Source organism: Talpa occidentalis, unplaced genomic scaffold (genome assembly GCF_014898055.3).
Source record: "Talpa occidentalis isolate TD23 unplaced genomic scaffold, MPIMG_talOcc4v2.1 talOcc4.16, whole genome shotgun sequence".
Classification (NCBI taxonomy): Eukaryota; Metazoa; Chordata; class Mammalia; order Eulipotyphla; family Talpidae; genus Talpa; species Talpa occidentalis.
In genome coordinates, this window is record NW_023601653.1 from 85876952 (window position 1) to 85896604 (window position 19653).

Here is a 19653-nt window from a genome sequence, read left to right on the forward strand (position 1 = left end):
CTGCTGGAGCTCCCGGTGCTGGGGCCTGCTCGGGGATGGGTGAACCACCCACTGGTCAGCCTGGCATTGCCCTGTGCCTGAAAGGCCAGTGTCCTGCTGCCTGGCCACCTCCCTGGGCGCCTCCTCCCACCCGAGGAATCCCCCAAAGCACATCAGTAACAGGTTGGCTTGGCTGTCGCCTGCTCCCCACCCAGCCCGGCCCAGGCCACGGGTGCTGTCCCTACCCCCCCTCACCCCGGGAGGTCAGCCGGGGCCCAGTGCTTCCCCAGTGCCCCCTCCCCATTCTGATCCCTCAGCCCTGGCCCTCTGCCTGTCTGCTGCGTGGCCATCCCGCAGCGACCGCCTCAGGTGGCCTGGCTCTCAGACACGGGTGTTGCTGAGGCCCGGTTGGGCCCGATGTCTTGAGAGTGGACATCAGGGACGCCCCTCGGGTCCTGGCAGCCTCTGGGGCCAGGGCAGAGCCCATGAGCGCTTTCCCCCTGAGGTGTTGTGTGACGCTTCTGCGGCTGACAGGCCTGTCCAGGACAGGCCCCTGCGGCCTCGAGGGCCCGCCCTGCCCCGACAGCCACGCCCAGGCCATGTGCCACGGGCCCGGCCGAGCGGACTCCGGCAGTCACAGGGCTGGAGGCTGGACCCCTGATTGCTGCACACACACACTGTGGCAGCCGAGGGCCGCCCCTTCCTGCCTGTGTGGGGCAGGCGCCTGGTCCTGTGAGACCCCACGCTGGCCTTGCTGGCCTAGGGCCCAGGGCCCAGCTCTGGTTCACAAAGGCCGGCTTTGTCCTCCGCACGCAAGCTCTTGCTTTTTTTAAGAAGATTTATTTATTTATTTATGCATACAAGAGCTGGGGTGCAGGCCAGAGGTGTGGGGGTGAGAGGACTCCCCAGAGACAGTGGGGAGCAGAACAGGTGGACCCACTGAATCCCACTGCTGAGGGGAGCAGCGGGGAGACGGGAGAGGTCTGCTGCGCCGTGTGGGCAGCTCCCTGGCTGGGGATGGACTCAGGCCGCAGGGGCTGGGACAGCTTGAAAGCCCTGAGACTTAACTCCTGCGCCCTCAGGGAGGCCCAAAGCTCTTGTGTTTTCAAGATCATTAAACGTCAGCCCTCAGCTGCCCGTGGGGGAGCGAGTGTGAGGGGATGGGAGAGGGGAGTGGGCTGCGGGCCGGTCCCTGCACTGGCCGCCCGCTCAGCCGCCTCTGTCTGCAGGTGTCGGGGCCGCCCTGGCCAGGATGGTGCTGGGGCACCAGAGGAGCAGCCCCGGGGCGGGGGCAGAGGCCCCCCGGGGCGAGGGCAGCCTGGCTGGAGACGCGCAGGACAGGTGCGAGGAGTGGACCCTTGTCACCGAGTTCCTTGTGGACGGCGTGTTTTCCCAGAGTGACGACCCCGACAGTGAAGGTATCTGCTTACCGTGAAGCACCGTCCGGCCTGCCTTAAAGCTCACCCCGCTGGGGGCGCGCCCGGCCTGGGGACCCAGCCCGACACCCCTCCTTTGGAGGAAGCTGCTCGGGCTGGACGTGTGGATGCCCGGGCTCCCCACGGGCTGCGCTGTCCCGAGCCCCCGGGCGAGGGTGGGTGTGAGTCGGGTGCCCTCCCCGCCCGGGACCGCCGTCGCCCGAGGGGCTGGCGTGCGAGGTGTCTGTCCACACGGCGGGACTGGGGAGGAGCTGCCTTTATTAAGATCAAAACTCCCACGAGCGCTTCCAACCCGGCTGTAGGTAGCTGGGGGAGGTGGGCGAGAGACGTCCACCCACGTGAGAAGCCACAGCCTGACGCTGCAGGCCCTCCGAGGACTCCAGGCCTGCGGGACGGCGGGCGGCGGGGGCTTTCTCGCTGTCGCAGCCTCTGCCCGCTTCTCCTCACATCCAGGCAGCGAAGGCTCCGATCCGGCGGGAAAGCTCGCACGCTCGGGCAGCCCGGGCGGGTCTGGCCACCTCCTCGCCTCGCCGCGCCCCTGCTACTTGCCCCGGCCCCTGCGCCCCGCCCTGCCGGTGAGGACCCCGCCCCATCACCACGCCGCCCTCACCCGGGCTGGGGCCGAGACCCGGTGCACCCCCATGGCGCGTCCCCCTGCGGCTGTGGGGACTCCATGTGCTCCTGGCTGCGGGTGCCCCCCACCGCTCAGACCCCGAGGGCTGGGGGGCTCGGACAGCCCCTGAGGCTGGGATGGCCCGGGGGTCTCTGCGGAGTCGGGTGGAGCGTCTGTCTCCCAGCAGGGCCCCATCGGGGATCAGGAGGACTCCAGGGAGGGGAGAAGGAGCGTCTTGTCCCCCGAGGACCCCCCGCGTGAGTGTGGGCCGTGGTGGTGTCGCACCCGCCTCCCCGCTGTCCCGGTCACCTTGCCCAGCCCTGCACGTCCTGCTCTTGAGCTGCGGAGATGAGACGGGGGTGGGGGCGCTGCAGAGGCTCGGTCCAGGCTGCTGAGACCTGAAGTGTGACTGGCGCCCTCTGTGCCCTCGACCCTGCGCCCTCCGCCGTGTGCCCCACCCTGCCCCGGGCAGTTCTGGACTGGCCTTCCCGCCGCGGGTCCCTGGTGGGCGGGCTGTGGACCGCCCTGGCAGACTCAGGGACCTGCCTCTTTTGGCTGGTTGTGACCCAGGGCCCTGGGGCAGCCTGTCCCCCCCGCCCCCGGAGACGGGGCGCATCACGTCCTTGGACTTGTCGGCCAACGAGCTGCAGGACATTGACGCCCTGGCCCAGAGGGGCGGGCTCAGCGCTCACCTGGAGCACCTGGAAAGGCTGGAGCTGCACCAAAACGCGCTCTCGGGCCTCCCGGCCCAGCTGTGCCAGGTGCGCCCTGCCCAGCCCCGCCCCGCTGCTGCCTGTCTCCCTCCTCGCTGCCATCCCACCGGCCCCCGGCCCCTGCCACCCCGCCCCCGCAGCCCCCTGCACCGGCCAATTCCATCCCTGCCCCCATCCCTGCCCCCTGCCCCCCGATGTGCCACCCCCGTGCAGCCACCTCCCTGCGCTGGTGTGCCTGTGACTTCAGGCCCCGGGGGGTGCTGTCTATGTCCTGGACGTGACTCCCCTTCTCTGTTTGCTCAGAAACGCCTTGAGGGCGGCAGGAGGTGGGGGGTTCGCAGACCTCTGCCTCTGTCCGGCTGTATGAGAAGGGGCGCGGCTGCGGCGTGAGCCTGGCAGACCCTCTGTCAGATGAGCTGGGCCTGCGCAGCCCCGGCCTCAGGAGACAGGTGGCCCAGCGTTGCCGTTTTGCTCAAAGCTCCTGTTTTGGGCGGGGGCGACTTTGCCTCTCGTGGTCACATCCTGTGCTGGAGGTCAGGGGCCAGCGGGCAGCGGCCGGGGCGAGTGTCTGGGTTACTCAGCTCACGTCAAGCTGTGTGTCGAGGGTGTGAAGGATCAGACCTGCTCAGTGTAAACCTGCTGTGGCACAACGTGGCGCCCGCCCTGCCTGGGGGTGCTGGGGCAGCGTCGGGTCCTCCTGCTAGGGTGGCGTGTGCAGGGGAGAGGAAGGAAAGGGGTCCCCACGGCGCCTGTGTGCGCGGGGTCTCCTGCCCCCCAACGGGGCGGGACCCGGGTTCTCGCACTGGGTGGGTCTGTGGGTGCAGCAGCTCCTGGACCCCGCCCGGGACAGCTGCGGGCGCCCCCGCGCCCCCGGGAAGGGCGGCTGGGGCGGCGGGGTCCACCCGCGTGGCCTCCAGGGAGCTGCGTCGAGAAGCAGGGCAAGGAGAACGGGGACTTGGCCTCGGGAAAGCAGAGCCTGACGGCGCGGGCACGCCGGCCCCGGCGTGGGAGACGGACACCCGACTCGGCCTCGCCCCAGCCCTGACCCCGAGCTGTTTTGCCGTCGCTGGTAACTGAGTCTCGCTCCATGGAAATATTCTGATCAAACCTCAGGAGCTGGTGACTCACCAGCGTCTGCTCTGACCCCCGGGCAGCGCAGGGCAGGCGCTAGAGCTCTGGGGCCGGGGGCGGCCCAGGGCTGCGGGTTGCCCGGCGCAGGTGGATGCACGTCTGCGGGGTGGAGAGGGGGTTGCTTTTGGTATTTTAGCTCTTTGGCAAATAATCCTGATGACAAATAATCCTGACAAACATTTAGAAGACACAGACGGGGCAGGTAAACGGGAGCTTTGCGTTTGTCGCGGTACGATCGGAATTTGCTTCAATGGGGATTTGAGATGTAACGTTCCTTGGAGAGAGGTTCTGCGCAAAGTGTGCGCCCGCAGCGTGCTCCCGTGTGTTAAGTGTGTTGGTGTGTGACATTCTAGTATTTCGAAAGCCTGACCCGAGGTTGCCGGCCCGCGAGGTCACTCTCAGGTTGCCCAGGCCTGTCCTGCTGCTCCCCAGCGTCCCACGGCCCCGCCCGGCCTGCCCATGGGGTTGCGGTGCCCGGTGGGCTCGGCCGGCTCAGGCGCGCCTCTCCCGCAGGTCCTGAGGCGCCTGACGCACCTGGACTTGCACAGCAACAAACTCACGTCCTTCCCGGCCCACGTGCTGAGCCTGAGCCGCCTGGCCTTCCTCGACGTGTCCAGGAACGACATTGGCCCCCGTGTGCTGCTGGACCCGGCGTTGTCCTGCCCGGCACTGCGGCAGCTGAGCCTGGCCCACAACCGGCTGAGCAGCGTGCCCGAGGGCCTGGGCGCCGTGGCCAGCGGGCTGCAGCAGCTGGCCCTGGAGGGGTGAGTGGGTGGCCATGGCCGCAGGCCTGGGCTGCAGGGCGGCCGTGGTCTGGCCTCCCGTGCCCTGTGGGCGCCGGCAGCACCGTGCTCTTGTTCCCGGGCAGGAACGAGATAGCTGGGACATGCCCCTGCCTGTGCTTGACGGAGCTGAGGGCCTTAAACCTGAGTAAAAACCACATCTCGGACCTGGCGGGCGGCTTCCTGGAGGCCTGCCCCAGGCTGGAGAGCTTCAGCGCCAGCATGAACCTCCTGGGTAGGGCTCCTGGCCCAGGCCCTGGGCGCTGCGGGGAGTCAGGCGCAGCCTTTTGGGGGGACGTGGCAGTGTTGAGAACCTGGCTGTTCCCGTGCAGCGTGCCGGCTGCCATGGGGTATCTGGGCATGGCCGACGTGGGGGGTGGGGGCATGGCCTGGAGGGAGCTGTGGGGGGGTAGGGGTTGGGGACGGGGGGTCGCGGCCTGGACACACTGGACTCACAGCCCACATCTCCCCACCGTCCGCTTTGGGCCTAGGGGGCCGCAGGCTGAGCTGGGGCTCGGGCTGCACTGAGGGCGTCCGGGTGGGCAGGAAGGCGCCTCGGCGGCCACGCGCATCCTTGCCACGGGAGGGGGCCAGCAGATGCCCCAGACACTGTCTCTGCTTCCTCCAGCCACCTTGCCCACCCTGCCCCCCTCCTTGACGAGCGTGAAGCTGGCCCAGAACAGGTTCGCCTGCGTCCCGGACGCCCTGCTCAGCCTCCCGCAGTAAGTGGCTCCGGCGGGGAAGGAGCAGGTGGCGCCTGCGGGTCCAGCCCCGGATGTCCTGCGCTCCGGGGCCCCTGCGCACACTAGGGCAGCAGCTGATGGACACGTTCATGTTTCTGAAGCAGAGAAATCAGGTCTCGAGTGGGTGCAGCCTGTGTGTGCCTATTGCACACCCCACATGCCCCCCACACGCCACTGACCTCAGGCAAAGGCGGGATCCCAGACCCGACCCCGGCAGCCTCACGGGAGGGTGCGGTGCAGGCACTGGGCCCTGTAGTTTGTGGGCTTCTAGCCTGCGGCCCCGTGGAAAGGGCGCTGGTGCCGGCGCCCACAGTCCTGGAGTGCCACAGGGTCAGCCACGGGGTCCGCGCTGAGGTCTTGGTCTCATGGTGAAGGCGAGGGGTGAGGCGGCTGTGTGTGCTGGGCGCTCACTGGCCCTGTCCTCTCCCGGCTGTCAGCCTGCGGTCCTTGGACATGAGCAGCAACGAGATCCAGAGCCTGCCGGGCCCGGCGCACTGGAAGTCCCAGAACCTGCGGGAGCTGCTGTTTAGCCACAACCACATCAGGGTCCTGGACCTGGGCGACAAGGCCTGTGCCTGGGCCCGGCTGGAGAAGCTGCACCTGGCCCACAACAGGCTGAGGGAGGTAGGCCCGGCCCCGGCCCCGCCCAGGGCCAGCACCAGCCTCACCTCTGCCCGTCTCAGAGCCTCGTGTCAAACCCGCTACTTGCTGTTTGCTGCTCTTTAAAGGAGTCGGGGTTGGGGGAGACCCTGGGGGGGCCTTGTGCCGCCGTTGGGGCCTAGGGGCTGTGCCAACGCGGCAAATCATAAAACCTGAAAGAACTCGCTTGTAGGAAGCAGAGACCAGAGGTGTGCGGGCGCGACCCCCGCTGTCCTGAGCCATCTGGGGCCCGCGGGGTGGGGGGCAGCTGCCACGGCTCCCAGCCGAGTCGGCCCCCAAGTTTGCGTCCTCGTGCCCCTTGCCAGACGCGCTCCAGCCGCTGTCGCCTGCGCTCCTGGGCCCGGCCCGTCCCCCGCGCCCCTCCCCCTCACGCCCCCCACCCCTCTCTGCAGGCGAATCGGGGTGTCTTCTGTATGAAAGCAGCGTGCGTGCCCGGGGGGTGGGAAAGGAGACGCCCCGTGTATGCGACAGCCGTGCAGGGCATCTGCATGGGGGGGGTGTCTGCGGGGGGTGCTGGGGTCCGGAGAAGCCGGCGGGGGGTGCCCAGGACTCCCTGGGGCGCCATGTGAGCCGCCCGCTCCCCGCTGCTGCTTCCCGGCACTGAGCGCGGCCCTGTCTCTTAAGCTGCCCCCCGAGATCGGCTGTCTGCAGAACCTGGCCTCGCTGGACGTCAGCGGCAACGCGGAGCTGCGGTCCTTCCCCAACGAGATGGGGAAGCTGAGCAAGATGTGGGACCTGCCCCTGGACGACCTGCGCCTGGATTTTGATTTCAAGCGCGTCGGCTGCAGAGCCAAGGACATCATCAGGTGAGGCCGCTCCGCCTGTCGTCTCCGCCCCCAGCTGCGTGGGCGTCGTGGTGGGAGCGGGGCGAGGGGGGCCGCGGGGCGGGCCGTGGCTCCCCAGCCGGCCCTCCTGGCCCCATGGCCTCAGGATGGGCGGCACAGCGGTGTCCGGTCAGGCGGGCCCCAGTGTGTCCCCTGCCCTGCTGCACACGGTCACCGAGGGCCTTGGGGTCAGCACCCTGCCCGCGAGGGCGACTCCTCCCGGTACCGAGACCAGCCCCCTGCTCCCCGCCACGCCTGGCTGCACCCTGCAGAGTCCGGCTGTGGTGGTGGCTCATTCCAGCCTCCGGCCCTTTCTGGCAAGCAGCTCCGAGGCCGCCCCGCCTCTGCCCGCCCCTCTCCCCTGGGGCACCCTCCCCACCCGGCCAGCTCCGTGTGGACAGGGGCCCGCACCCCCAGTCCCTTCTGCCTGGTCCTCCGAGATTTCCTTGGGCCCCTTTATCCCTCCTCGGGAGGACAGCCTGGGTCTTCGTCCACCCGCTGGACGTAGTTTGCAGGGGAGGGTCGGCCTCCTGCGTCCGTGTGGCCCCGCCGTGGCCCTCCTGCTGGCGTGATGTCCGAGTGGAGCCGGCAGTCCTCACCAGATGCACTGGGGGTGGGGGTCAGCCCGCTGGCCTGTGCCCTGTGGTGCCCCATGGGGCCGCAGGCCTGCGCTCGTGCGCCCACGTGCATGTGTGAGTGTGCATGCCGGGGTGTCAAGACACAGAGCACACATGTGCACGCACACGCTGGAGCACGCACACACCCACCCACGGGAGCGCACACGTGCACACATGCTGGAGCACAGACAGGTACACACGCTGGAGCGTACATGTATACACACGCTGGCACACACACCCACGCTGGCGCACGCACCACTTCTCTCCGGTCTCTGGCGTCCCGGGCTCTGCACTTTATATCCCGCACACGGACGCGGGCGCTGTCTGGGGCTGGCCTCGCGCGCTCCCCTCCGCCCCGGCACACGCGGATGTCTTAGAGACATCGGAGGCGGGACCGAGCCTCGGCCGCAGTGTGGTGTCGGCGCACGGGCCCCGTGGCCGCCGTCACCAGCACGCTGCGTCACAGGCTGCCCGCGCCTCACGGCTGCCCCACGCCAGGTTCCTGCAGCAGCGGCTGAGGAAAGCCGTGCCCTACAGCCGGCTGAAGCTGCTGGTCGTGGGGAACGCGGGCAGCGGCAAGACCACCCTGCTGCGGCAGCTGATGAGGGCCCGGAAGGCCGAGGCCGCGGCGCCCGGCCCCACGGTGGGCATCGACGTCCGGGACTGGCCGGTGCCTGTGCGTGGCAAGGGGAAGCGCGACCTGGTGCTCAGCGTCTGGGACTTCGCAGGTGCCTCGTCCGGGGCCCCTCCTGTGCAGTCGGGGCACCCGGGGGCGGGGGGCTGGAGTCGTCCCAGAGCCACTAGTGTCTCCTCGTTTCTCCCGTCCTGGGTGGCCCGGGGCGGCCCCGGGCATCGGTGGCCTGCGGAGCCCGGCGCCTTGCGGGGGCGGCAGAACAGCCTCTCCACGTGGTGGCGCCTCCCGCGGGTGGGGATGGACCCTGCGCGTGTCCCCGCAGGCCGGGAGGAGTTCTACAGCGCCCACGCCCACTTCATGACCCCCCGCGCCCTCTACCTGGCCGTGTTCGACCTCAGCAAAGGGCCGGCCGAGGTGGAGGCCATGAAGCCCTGGCTCTTCAACATAAAGGTGCTGGACTTGGACGTCGTGTGTGTGGTGTGTGTGTGGTGTGTGGTGCGTGCGGGGTGTGTGTGTGTGTTGTATGTGTGTGTGTGGCGTGTGGGGTGGGCCGGGTCTGGGTGAGCAGGTGCTTCTGTCCCCTCACCCGCCCGTGGGGCTGTGTCTGGTGGGCATTGGCTGGGGTCAGCCACGCTCTGGAGGGTTCAGCCACAGTAAAGTGCAGTGATGGGGTGACGTGGGCCACCCACTGGCCCCGTGTCTCCCTGGCCTCTGTCCTGACCCCGCCTCCCGCAGGCCCGCGCCTCGGCGTCCCCCGTGGTACTCGTGGGTACTCACCTGGACATCTGCGAGGAGGGCCAGCTGCAGGCCTGTGCAGCCAGCGTGGCCCAGGAGCTGCTGGGGCGGCGGGGCTTCCCGGCCGTGCGGGGCTGCCACTTCGTCAACGCCACGCAGGACTCGGACGCCCTGGCCAAGCTGCGCACGGCCATCATCAGGGAGAGCCTCGGCTTCAAGGTGGGCCTGGCCGCGGCCTCGGGGTCTCCTGGCTGCGCACTGGGGCACATGACCCTTCACAGCGCTTCCCATGTGGGCCTGCGTCCTCTCACCTCCGCAGCCCTGTGGCCCCGAGTGCCGTCCCTGCATGTCCCTCCCTGCTCTGGCCCCTCTATCCCCCTTGGGCTCCTCCTTGGAGGAGCCAAGTCCTTCTTGGTCAGCCGTGCTGTCCCTTCCTTGGGGCCTGCCATCGCCCCCTCTGGGATGCCGCTGCTTGTCCGGCTTGTGGGGCTGCTGGCCTTTTGCTGGCCAGGTGGCTGGCCGGCCCCTCGGTGTCCTGGCTGTGTCCAGCTTGTGGACACACTCTGGGCGGCCAGACAAGCTCCGCCCTCCTCTGGCGAGGTGCATCGGTCAGGGGGCGCCTGGTCACACGTGCGGAAGGCCCTGCCTGGGCTCCGGGGACTGCGCTTTAAACCGTGCCGGGCCGCCCAGCTCGGCTGCGCCCACTACGTTGTGCCCGTGGGGGGTGCTGAGAGCCGTGGCCAGCTGTGGGCCGTGGTGTTGTGTCTCGCGGGAGAAGGACGTTCACAGTCCGTTTTCGTCCCTGTGGGACGGTTGGGTGCAGGGGCGAGGGGCTGGGGACCTCCCTACGGGAAGGGCTCCGGGGCCTGGCCCTCGGGGTTTACTTTACGCGCCCAGTCGAGATAGCAGGTCGAGCACGGCGGCCGGGTTGGCAGGCGGGGAGTGCAGGGTGGGGGCTCATCTCCCGAAGTTCACAGCAGGGCGGCGCCCCTCCCAGCCGGGCCTGCAGACCAGCTCTGCGCGAGGGCCTCGATGGGGCGGGCCCTGACCCTGACGCTGCCGCCATCCCGCTAGCTGTGGGGTGTGGGATGGTGGGGACAGGGAATCCTTTGCGAGTGGGGGGTGCCCGCAGTGCCCAGGGGCTGGGGGGCTGGGGGTGCTGGGGTGGCCAGGGGTCCTGGGCGAATGTTTCCATGCCGGCTTCTGCAACGTGGGGTGTCAGTTGGGGGCTGCCCCAGGCCCTGAGATGGGTGGTCAGCTGGGTCCATCTCTGCAGATCCGGGCCGAGCCCGTGGTGGGGCAGCTGGTCCCTGCCTGCTACGTGGAGCTGGAGAGGCTCGTCCTGGCGGAGCGCAAGAGCATGCCGGCCGAGTTCCCCGTGGTCAGCCGGCAGCGGCTGCTGCAGCTCGTGAGGGAGCAGCAGCTGCAGCTGGACGAGAGCGAGCTGCCCCAGGCCGTCCACTTCCTCAGCGAGTCAGGTGGGCACCCGGGCTGGAGCTTGTGCGCGCCCTTCCCGCTGCCCCAACCCTGACCCCCGCCCCTGATCCACCCGACCTGCCCCCCTCCGTCCCCTGCCCTGCCCCTCCGTGGGGTCCCACATCTGCCCCGGGGGCCTTCCCCCCACCGCAGCCGTGCTCAGCGTCCCCCCGCTGCAGGGACCCTCCTTCACTTCCAAGACCCCGCACTGCAGCTGGACGACCTGTACTTTGTGGACCCCAAGTGGCTCTGCAAGGCGGTGGCCCAGGTGGGTGTCTGGCCGCGGCCGCGGGGCAGGAGGCGCAGGCGGCCCTGGGGTCGGGCTGTGCTGGCCCCACGCGCCCGCAGCCTGGCCAGCCTCGGCGGGTAAACGCCTTCCTGGACCCGCGGAGGGAGCCGGGGCGGCTCTGGGGGGACTGACGCGCGTGTCCCCCAGATCCTGACGGTGAGGACGGAGGGGTACCCGAAGCACCCCCAGGGCATCGTGTCCCGAAGAGACGTGGAGAAGTTCCTCACCAAGAGAAGGCGCTTTCCCAAGAAGCACCTGCCGCAGTACTTCAGCCTCCTGGAGAAGTTCCAGCTCGCACTGCCCCTCGGGGAGGACCTCCTGCTGGTGCCAAGCAGGTGCGCACCCCTCGGGGTGCGCCCAGAACTCTCCGCGCACGCGCCATGCTGTGCTCACAGCTCCGCAGCCCGGCCCTAGCTGCGTGGTGCGGGGTCACGCCGTGGGGCCGCAGCGCACCTGCCCCTGGAGGTGGGGGTGAGGCAAGGGGAGGCCGGGGGTGGGCCCGGCGGGGTCTGGCCACCACGCAGCTGCCTTGGGGACCAAAGTGCCCCAGGCCTGATATTTCCGCACTTTTTTCTGGGCCGTGCGTCTTTCTGAGTTTTATTTGATCCCTTAATGGTCATGCGTGATCAGAGGAGCCCGGGTGAGACCCTGGGTTCTGCGTCCGCAGCCCTGAGTGGTGCCGGCTGGCCCCCGGCGGGCGGCCGCTGAGCCGATGGGGGCGCAGAGGAGGGCATGCCATGACCCTGCGCCCCCGCCTCAGCCTGCCCGGCCACACGCCGGTGATCGAGCTGCCCCACTGCGAGAACTCGGAGGTCACTGTGCGGCTGTACGAGACGCCCTGCTTCCCCATGGGCTTCTGGCCGCGGCTCATCAACCGTGTCCTGGAGATCTCGCCCTACATGTTGTCCGGGAGAGGTAGGCGTGGGCGGCCAGGCCGGGTGTGGGTCCACGTGGGTCAGCTAGAGGGATGGCGGGAGGGCGCGGTGGCCGTGGGCTGGGCCTGGCACAGGTCGGAGCAGCCACCTGCACACCGAGGTTGCAGTGTGCCCCCTCAGTGACGATGGAGCACAGATGCCATTTTCCCGAGTTCACTTCCCCGTGGGGCAGCTGAGCCGGGAGAGGAGCAGGCGGAGCCGCAGCGCGCACGAGGGAGGGTGGTGAGGGCTGGGGGCAGGCGCCGCCCTGCCGTGACAGGGACCGGCTCCGTTTAGGACAGGCGCCCATTCTCGGCCCCTCAGCACCGGGGCCTGGGGCTGGTCAGGCCACCTGCTGGGCACTTGGTTTGTTTCATTGCGAATTTCGGGTAAAGAGCAAACGTCGCATCTAGCGAGCCGGCGAGAGCGCCTGCGAGTGTGGCTTGCCTGGCACGGCCACTCGAGCAAGGCCACCTCCCCCCTGGGCCACGCCTGCTTGCCCAGGGCTCGCCGTGGCCCCGGCACACGAGGTCTCTCCTTCCTGCAGAGCGCGCACTGCGCCCCAACAGGATGTACTGGCGGCAGGGCGTCTACCTGAGCTGGTCCTCCGAGGCCTACTGCCTGGTGGGCGCCGAGGCCCCGGACGGCCGCCCCGAGAGCTGCCTGCGGATCACCGTCCCCTCCTGCAGGAAAGGTGGGCCTGGGAGCCGGCTGGGGCGCCCGCTGTGTGGGGTGGCTGCTGACCGCCCTCTGCGCAGGCCGCATCCTGCTGGGCCAGGCGGTGGACCACATCGATTCGCTCCTGGAGGAGTGGTTCCCGGGGCTGCTGGAGACAGACGTCTGCGGGGACGGGGAGACGCTGCTCAAGAAGTGGGCGCTGTACAGCTTCCGCGATGGCGAGGAGCCCCAGAGGATCCTGCTGGACGACCTGGCCCGGGAGGCAGAGCAGGGTGGGTCTGGGCATCCCTGACCGCCGCGGCCCGTGGGGCCTGGCTGTAGGACGTGGGCGGTGCTGCGTGGCGTGGCTCACACGGCCAGGGTGGGGGCCAGTGATCAGATGTGGGCATGGGCAGCACTGGAGTCCACCCGCCACCTAGTGGACCTAGGAGTGGGCTCATTGCAGTCGATGTTGATTGAGCCTTTACTGCTTGCTCTAGCTTCCTAGAGCAGGGTGCAAGGAGTCAGGAAACATGATTATTTCTGTATGTCACAAGCACAGATTTAGCTACATCGAGGAAGGATGGAGGGGCCCAGGGGCCCGGGGTGGCAGGTTGTGGGGGCCTTGGGGACACGTGTCTCAGGTGTGAACCTGCCCCTCAGCCAGAGACGGTGTCGCACGCCCGCACTACCTCTGTGAAAATCACATGGCGTAAAGGTCAGAGTCCTCATTCACCTGGGAAAGAGTTCAGTTTCCTAAAGGCGTTTTCTGTCCCCAGGAGACCTCCTGGTCAGCCCAGACGAGCCCCGGCTCACGGTGCCCATCGCCCAGATCGCGCCCGACCTGATGCTGGCTGACCTGCCCAGGAGCATCGTGTTGCGTCGTGAGGCCCTGGAGCTCCAGCAGGCGCCCGAGCTGCTCCTGGGTGAGGCTCGCGTGGGGCCGAGACTGAGCCGGGGACGTGGTGTCACGATCTAGAAAGTTCTCTTCGTCAGCCGGCACAGCCTCTGGAGCTGCTGGTCTGCTGCAGGCTGAGCTCTGAAGTGACTCGTTACAGATCCGGGGTTTGCTTGGGTGGAGGCAAGACAGGACGGGGCGAGGACAGGGCTCCAGGGCAAACAGACCTGGAAGCAGGTCCTGGGTGGGCGGCCGAGGGAGGCTCTCAGTGCCGCCCGCCCTTCCAGCTGCAAAAAGACCAGGAGCCCCCCCCCCCCGAGAGAAGCAGCTGCTGGCCGCGGCGGCCATGGCGCGTCCTATTTAAACACACACGTGAGGCCTTGGGTGGCCACTCAGCAGCTGGGGGCCCTTCCCCTTTGGGGGCTTCCCCAGCGCCGTGGAGGGAAGGGCTGTGGTGAGGTGCAGTGCTGCATCAGGGTGGCAGCGGGCAGCAGGCAGCGGGGTGGGCGGGGGCAGGAGGTCAGCTGATTTTCATCCGGGCCTCCCAGTGGTGGTCACAGGCACGGCTTGTTTTGTCAGGGTGCGGGGAGTCAGCGCTAATTTCCAGCAGAGACTGGGGCGAGCGTGCTGGGCGGCGGTGGGGAGGGCCTGAGGCAGGTAGGGCTGCGCCAGGGGCCAGCCCCCACACACAGCGCCAGCCGGCCACTGGGGCTGGGGTCACCAGGGCCCCCAGCGGGGCTCCAGGACCTTCCTCTCTGCCCAGGCGACGGCAGCTTCGGCTCCGTGTACCGCGCACGCTACGACGGGGAGGAGGTGGCCGTGAAGATCTTCAACAAGCACACGTCGCTGCGGCTGCTGCGGCAGGTGAGGCTGGCGGAGGGGCGAGGCCCTGGGCCCAGCTACAGGCCGGTGCTTGGTCTGAGCATGGCCAAGCATGGCGGCGCGCTCCGGGACCGGGACCTGCCCTGCTCCTCTCCTGCAGAGGGGCGTCCTGAGGGGCCTGGGGTCGGCGCAGCCACAGCAGAGGGAGGTGGGTGGCTGGGGCCCCAGAGCGGGTGGCCCAGACCAGCAAACACGCGCCCCGGGCTTGGAGCTGAGTGGAGTGGGCCCCCCCACCCCCAGCAACGCTGCCGAGCAGGGTGCGGTGAAGGCCCACCCCTGGGCCGGGCGTGTGGGTGGTCACTGGGGGGTAAGGTCACTGCAGGGTGGGCGTGGTCACTGGTGGGTGGAGGGAGACTTGGTGTCTTCGGAGCAGGAGCAGCACTTCCTTGGACACCCGCCGGGGCTCTGGTCTGGGGAGGACCAGAGCTCCCAGGCCATGTCTGCAGGCCCTGCCCCCTGGAGGCCAAGCTGGGGACAGTCTGGGGCCCTCTTGGTGCGCACCTGAGAGCTGCCTCCCCGCAGGAGCTGGCCGTGTTGTGCCGCCTGCACCACCCCAGCCTGGTCTCCCTGCTGGCGGCCGGCATCCGCCCGCGCATGCTGGTCATGGAGCTGGCTGGCAGGGGCTCGCTGGACCGGCTGCTGGAGCAGGGCCCCGCCGGCCTCCCCCGCACCCTGCAGCACCGGATCGCCCTGCACGTGGCCGATGGCCTCAGGTGAGCCATCCCTGGGGGCCGCCTGGCACTGCCCATGGTCCCTTACCACCACCATGCTGTCCGGCTGCCCACATCCGGTTCATCCTGGCGTCCTGCCCCGAGCTGGTCCCCACAGACTAGTTCTGGGGGGGGGCGGGGCTCAGCCCCGCTGGACGGGGTGCCCTCTCTGTGGCACCCCCTGCTCTGCAGCCCCCCAGGCAGTCGTGGACCTGGGCTGGTGGGCAGCACCACCCACACACAGCGTCAGGCTGTCACCTGCTGGAGAGGCCGGAACCAGGGAACAGCTTGGTGTGGGGGGTGGGGGGTGCGGACGCAGATGTGGGTGGCTGCAGTCACTCTGGGCAGCAGCGGACAGGCTCCCCGTCCAGGGCGCTCTGCTCCCAGCATCCCCTGACCTCTGTGTCCCCCCGGTGCCCATAGCCCAGCGCCCAGCGAGGTGCCCTCATCCCCAAGCCCGCTGTCTGGCCTGTCCTTGCTTGGGCAAAGCGGGAGGCTTGAGGAACTCGGGTGTCCCCGGCCTCCCATGCGCTGTCCACTGTGCCATGTCTGGGCCCTCGCGGAGAACGAGGTGGCCACTGGCCGCTACCTTGAATGGGAGAGGAAAGGCCTCTCGGCAGCACGGACACTTGACAGTGACCGAGCCCCCCCCAGTTTACTTTCCTGGACTGTTTGCTGACACCTGCGGTCACCTGTGCCATCACGGCGGACCGACTTCCACTCATGGAAGCCACGCGCTGGGCTGGTGCAGCTGTGAGGCTGCGCTTGGGAGGAATAAACCCCGAAGTGGGACAGCCTGCCCCCAGGCCCTCCCGCCGGCTGCCACAAGGGCAGGCCCCGGGGCCCCGGGCTGGTGTCTGCGCTCTGTGGGGTGGGCGGGCCTGGCTGCAGTGGCTGTTTTCCTCCTGCCCCCGCCTGCCCTGTAGGGCAGGAGGCACTAATGGACGCTGCTGAGCCCTCAGCAAACTCCTTTCCAGTCCACCGCCCATGTGACGGTCAGCTCATTAGTGGATGCGTCTGCATCTCAGCCCCAGGCCAGGCCAAGATGAATAGGCCCAGTGTCCGCTGGCAGCTAGGCCGCACCTCCTGCGGCAGCACTTAGCAGGTGTCCTGTCCAGGTAATGGGGTAAATATTTGTCGTAAAATGTCAGCCATGCCCTGGAGCTGCAGGCGGACACAGGAACCCGGTTTGCCTGTGTGAGTCCCATCCAGAAGCGACGTGGGGGTCCCTGAGGCCTGGAGGTCCGGGTGCTGGGGCCTGAGGACGGCCTGCAGGTGCTCCCGGGCACAGGCTCAGTGGGCGCCCACTAGTACCCCCTGCCCTGCTGGGCAGGGGGAGTAGGAGGGACACGGGGCAGCGCCACAGGTCATGGAGGTCAGGTGCCCCCGCCCACCCCCGCAGACACCAGGCTGGGGGCCGTCACCCACAGTCGCGTAGGAGAGACCGGTGGAGATGGACACACTTGTTTATCTTGCCTGTTTTTTTTTTAAAGATTTATTTAATTTATACAAGAGCTGAGGTGCAGGCCAGAGGTGCGGGGGGTGAGAGGATTCACCGGAGACAGAGTGGGGAGCAGAACAGGCAGACTGATTGAAATCCACTGCTGAGGGGCGCAGCGGGGAGACAGGAGAATCTGCTGCGCCATGTGGGTTGCTCTCTGGCCGGCTGGGAATCGAACCCACGCTGCAGAGGCTGCGGACAGCTTCGCAGCGCTGCGCTCAACCCACCGCACCACCAGGGAGGCCCCTCTTGCCTGGTTTTCACCCTTTACCGAACGACCGACCCAGGGGCTGGGTCCAGCGGCCAGTCTCTGAAAGGAAAAGTTTCAGGCCCCCACGCCCCCTTGAGACCTGCTCCAGCCCCAGAGTCCTTTGTCAACTTGACTTCGCGTCAGACCTGACTGACCGTAAATCCTGCTGCACGCGGTTCGGCAGGGCGGTTGGGAAGGCTTCTGTCTTGATTATTACTGAAGAAGTGGACCGTTTGCCCCGCGTGTGGAAGCGGCTGTCGCGTCATTGTCGAGAGAGAAGTGAAGCTGTGTTCCAGGCGGGGCCGTGCTTTGCTCTGGTTTTGAGAAAGTCAAAACTGTTTAAAAGAGGGAGTTTCAGCGAAACCCCATCAGTTCTATCAGCACATCCACGGTTAAGTGCCCGCCTGCCCGCGGGGGCCTTCACAGGCCAGTTGGGGGCCTCTAGGAGCCAGCGGGGGCCGCGCCTCGAAGCCCCCACCAGCCGGCATCAGGCCACCTGCCCCCGCCACCCCCTGGGCTGAGGTCCTGCCCGTCTGTGGGCCCTGCCCCCAGTCAGCTGGGCCCGTGTTGCTGCCCCCGTGGGGCACCTCGGGGCGGATGAGTGTCCAGCGCGCCCGACGGTGTCTCTGGCCGCAGGTACCTGCACTCGGCCATGATCATCTACCGGGACCTGAAGCCGCACAACGTGCTGCTCTTCACGCTGCACCCCAGCGCGGCCGTCATTGCCAAGATCGCCGACTACGGCATCGCCCAGTACTGCTGCCGCATGGGCATCAAGACCTCAGAGGGCACCCCAGGTGGGCCGCGCCCGGGCCCCTTCCCTGGGGTGCTCCTGCCAACCTCCCCGGCGCGGCCCTGCCCGGGACGCTCCTCTTCACACAGAGCCTTTATTTATTTTCTTACATCACTGCTGCCTCCTGCGGTGTTTGCTTCCTCCCTCGGGCGTGGTCCTGTGTTCTCTGCCACCCCAGCCCCCGTTACCCTCCACCATCCCTCGTGCCCGCCCTCCCCTGGCCTGCCCACCCCCCCATGCTGTGTGCCTCAGGCCCGTGGCCTCTAGTTTGCCTTTCTCCTCGTCCGGGAAACATCAGAGCAGAAAGATGGGGTCTGCGTGGGGAGGGTCTGTTCCCACGGCGGGCTGTGGTGTCCCTGCCATCCCGAGACCATCCCCTCGCCCGCCCGCCTGCTCCTCCACCCCCACATGAGTCCCTGAGTCCACCCCAGGCTCTGGACACACACACACACACACGCCCTTGGAACAAGGGCAAAGCCCGCCACTCCCACTGCCAAGAAAGCAAACCGCTGCCCGGGGCACGCGTGTGCTGCTGTCCTGCCCCGCACCCCTGCGGGCAGCTCGTCGCCTAAGGTAGTTTCCCAGGTGTTCCGGGTACGCCGGTTCAACCCTGCTGCTGTTGTGGTCAGCTTCCTCTTGGTTGTTGCTATTTTTACTGTTATTACTTATCTTGGACCTTCTCTCACATCTTGAAGACTGAGAGCGGCCCCCCTCTGTTAGCGAATGAAAAGCTTTGCTCCCCTCTGAGGGGGTTTCGGGTTTTCGGGCGGCCCTGGGCTCGGGCTGGCTTGGCCGTGGGCCTGTTCTCACCTCTTCACGAGGGCAAGGGGTAGTCAGAGCCCTGGGGTAGGGGCCACGGCGCTTCTGGAAGCCCCTGCCCCCACCCGCGTAGATCAGGGAATGAGAAATAGGGCGTCGAGATGCCTCCTGTTGGTTCCCCCTCCCTCTAACCCCCCCATGAGCTTTCACTGACTCACCCTCGTCCTCAGGGCCACAGGGGTCGGGTATCTGGCTGCGGAGGCGGCTCCATCCCAGGAGGGCCGGTGGGGACCGCCCGTCGCCATAGCTCCGGCCTCTCCTCGCCCCAGGGTTCCGCGCGCCCGAGGTGGCCAAGGGCAACGTGGTCTACAACCAGCGGGCGGACGTGTACTCCCTGGGGCTGCTGCTCTACGACGTCCTGACGGCCGGACGCAGGATCGCAGAGGGGCTGAAGTTTCCAAACGAGTTTGATGAGTTGGCCGTACAAGGAAAGCTGCCGGGTACGTCTGGTTTATCTAACAAGATGTTTGAATGGTGGCGGCGGCTTCGCGTGCACGTGTGTAGTGGTAGTTTCATCTTCGTTTCACGGCTGGTAATTTTTTTATTTAGCACATGAATATTCCTATTTGACGTGTCGTAAAAACCACGTAAGAAAAGTAGCACATTAGGCTGAACCCTGGGTCAGTGCCGATGTACATGGCATCGCAGCGAGGACCCTGAAGGAGGCCACGGCAGGTCTGTGTCCTGACGTCCGTTTCCTGCAGTGAAACAGCCGTGTTAAGGCAGAGAGAGCCCCTGTCCACGGAAGCCTGAGACGCCAGAGGCGTTTCCACGAGCTGGAGGTGCAGGTGTTGAGGGAGTGTGTCCGGCTCCGTCTCAGCCGTCTCTGTCCCACAGACCTGCAAGCGCCCCGGGGCCCGTGGAGATCAGGCGACAATCAGGCTGCGGGTCCGCGGGGCGCCGGAAAGCGTGACCTTTGGCCTGTCTGAACAGAGAGGCCTGCTCTGCTTTTCTGACCGCCCCTCATGTGTTCTAGACCCAGTCAGAGAGTACGGCTGCGCCCCGTGGCCGCTGGTCGAGCAGTTGATCAAGAAGTGCCTGAAGGAGAACCCTCAGGACAGGCCCACCTCTGCCCAGGTACCCAGCGGTCACCGCTCACCCCTGTGCAGAGGCCGGGGGCTCGGGGCCTCGGGGGCCCACGGGCACAGACTCCCCACACCTCCCTGGGGCCCTGCATCTCCAGGATGTGGCTGCCAGGCCTCCCGGCCCCGCATGTGGGCTGCATCCAGCACAGCGGCCGGACCCGCTGCCCGTGCCGCCCGCTCTCCGGGTGCCCAGGCCCTCCCCGCCGGTCTCAGGACGCCTGTGGGTGTTGTCCACCCCCACCTGGCGGAGGAGCCCGTTTCTGGCCAGGAGCCCCAGCCCAGAGTGTGGGGTTTGGAGTGGGGCTGCAGGGTTTCCGCTCAGGGGGCCCATTTGAGGTTTTCTTTCCCTTCCAAGCCACCTGCAGACGAAAGGAGGTGTCTCAGCTCACGGGCCTGCGTTTCCCCTTGCCGCCTCTTTGGGGCCCACTTGAGGGGACGCCCCCCTCGTGTCCTGGCCGGCAGCGGGGTGGGGTCAGCAGCTGTGGGGGTATGCGGGGGGAGGGCGGCATCCA

General features: G+C 67.9%; 1 protein-coding gene across 1 annotated transcript in view; it reads left to right on the top strand.

Moving 5' to 3' along the window:
* The window catches only part of LRRK2 (leucine rich repeat kinase 2), a 43689-nt gene that overhangs the window by 18847 nt on the left and 5189 nt on the right, over window positions 1–19653 (top strand). Inside the window, exons 20-43 of the mRNA XM_054696796.1 lie at window positions 1209–1397; window positions 1869–1990; window positions 2213–2285; window positions 2599–2789; window positions 4386–4636; window positions 4741–4889; window positions 5283–5376; window positions 5835–6021; window positions 6682–6863; window positions 7997–8226; window positions 8455–8582; window positions 8868–9086; window positions 10144–10345; window positions 10523–10611; window positions 10780–10967; window positions 11393–11547; window positions 12094–12240; window positions 12305–12496; window positions 12983–13129; window positions 13865–13965; window positions 14506–14696; window positions 17081–17241; window positions 18326–18496; window positions 19033–19133. Of these exons, the coding sequence (XP_054552771.1) occupies window positions 1209–1397; window positions 1869–1990; window positions 2213–2285; window positions 2599–2789; window positions 4386–4636; window positions 4741–4889; window positions 5283–5376; window positions 5835–6021; window positions 6682–6863; window positions 7997–8226; window positions 8455–8582; window positions 8868–9086; window positions 10144–10345; window positions 10523–10611; window positions 10780–10967; window positions 11393–11547; window positions 12094–12240; window positions 12305–12496; window positions 12983–13129; window positions 13865–13965; window positions 14506–14696; window positions 17081–17241; window positions 18326–18496; window positions 19033–19133 (3860 nt within the window). The remainder of the gene's footprint in view (window positions 1–1208; window positions 1398–1868; window positions 1991–2212; window positions 2286–2598; window positions 2790–4385; window positions 4637–4740; window positions 4890–5282; window positions 5377–5834; window positions 6022–6681; window positions 6864–7996; window positions 8227–8454; window positions 8583–8867; window positions 9087–10143; window positions 10346–10522; window positions 10612–10779; window positions 10968–11392; window positions 11548–12093; window positions 12241–12304; window positions 12497–12982; window positions 13130–13864; window positions 13966–14505; window positions 14697–17080; window positions 17242–18325; window positions 18497–19032; window positions 19134–19653) is intronic.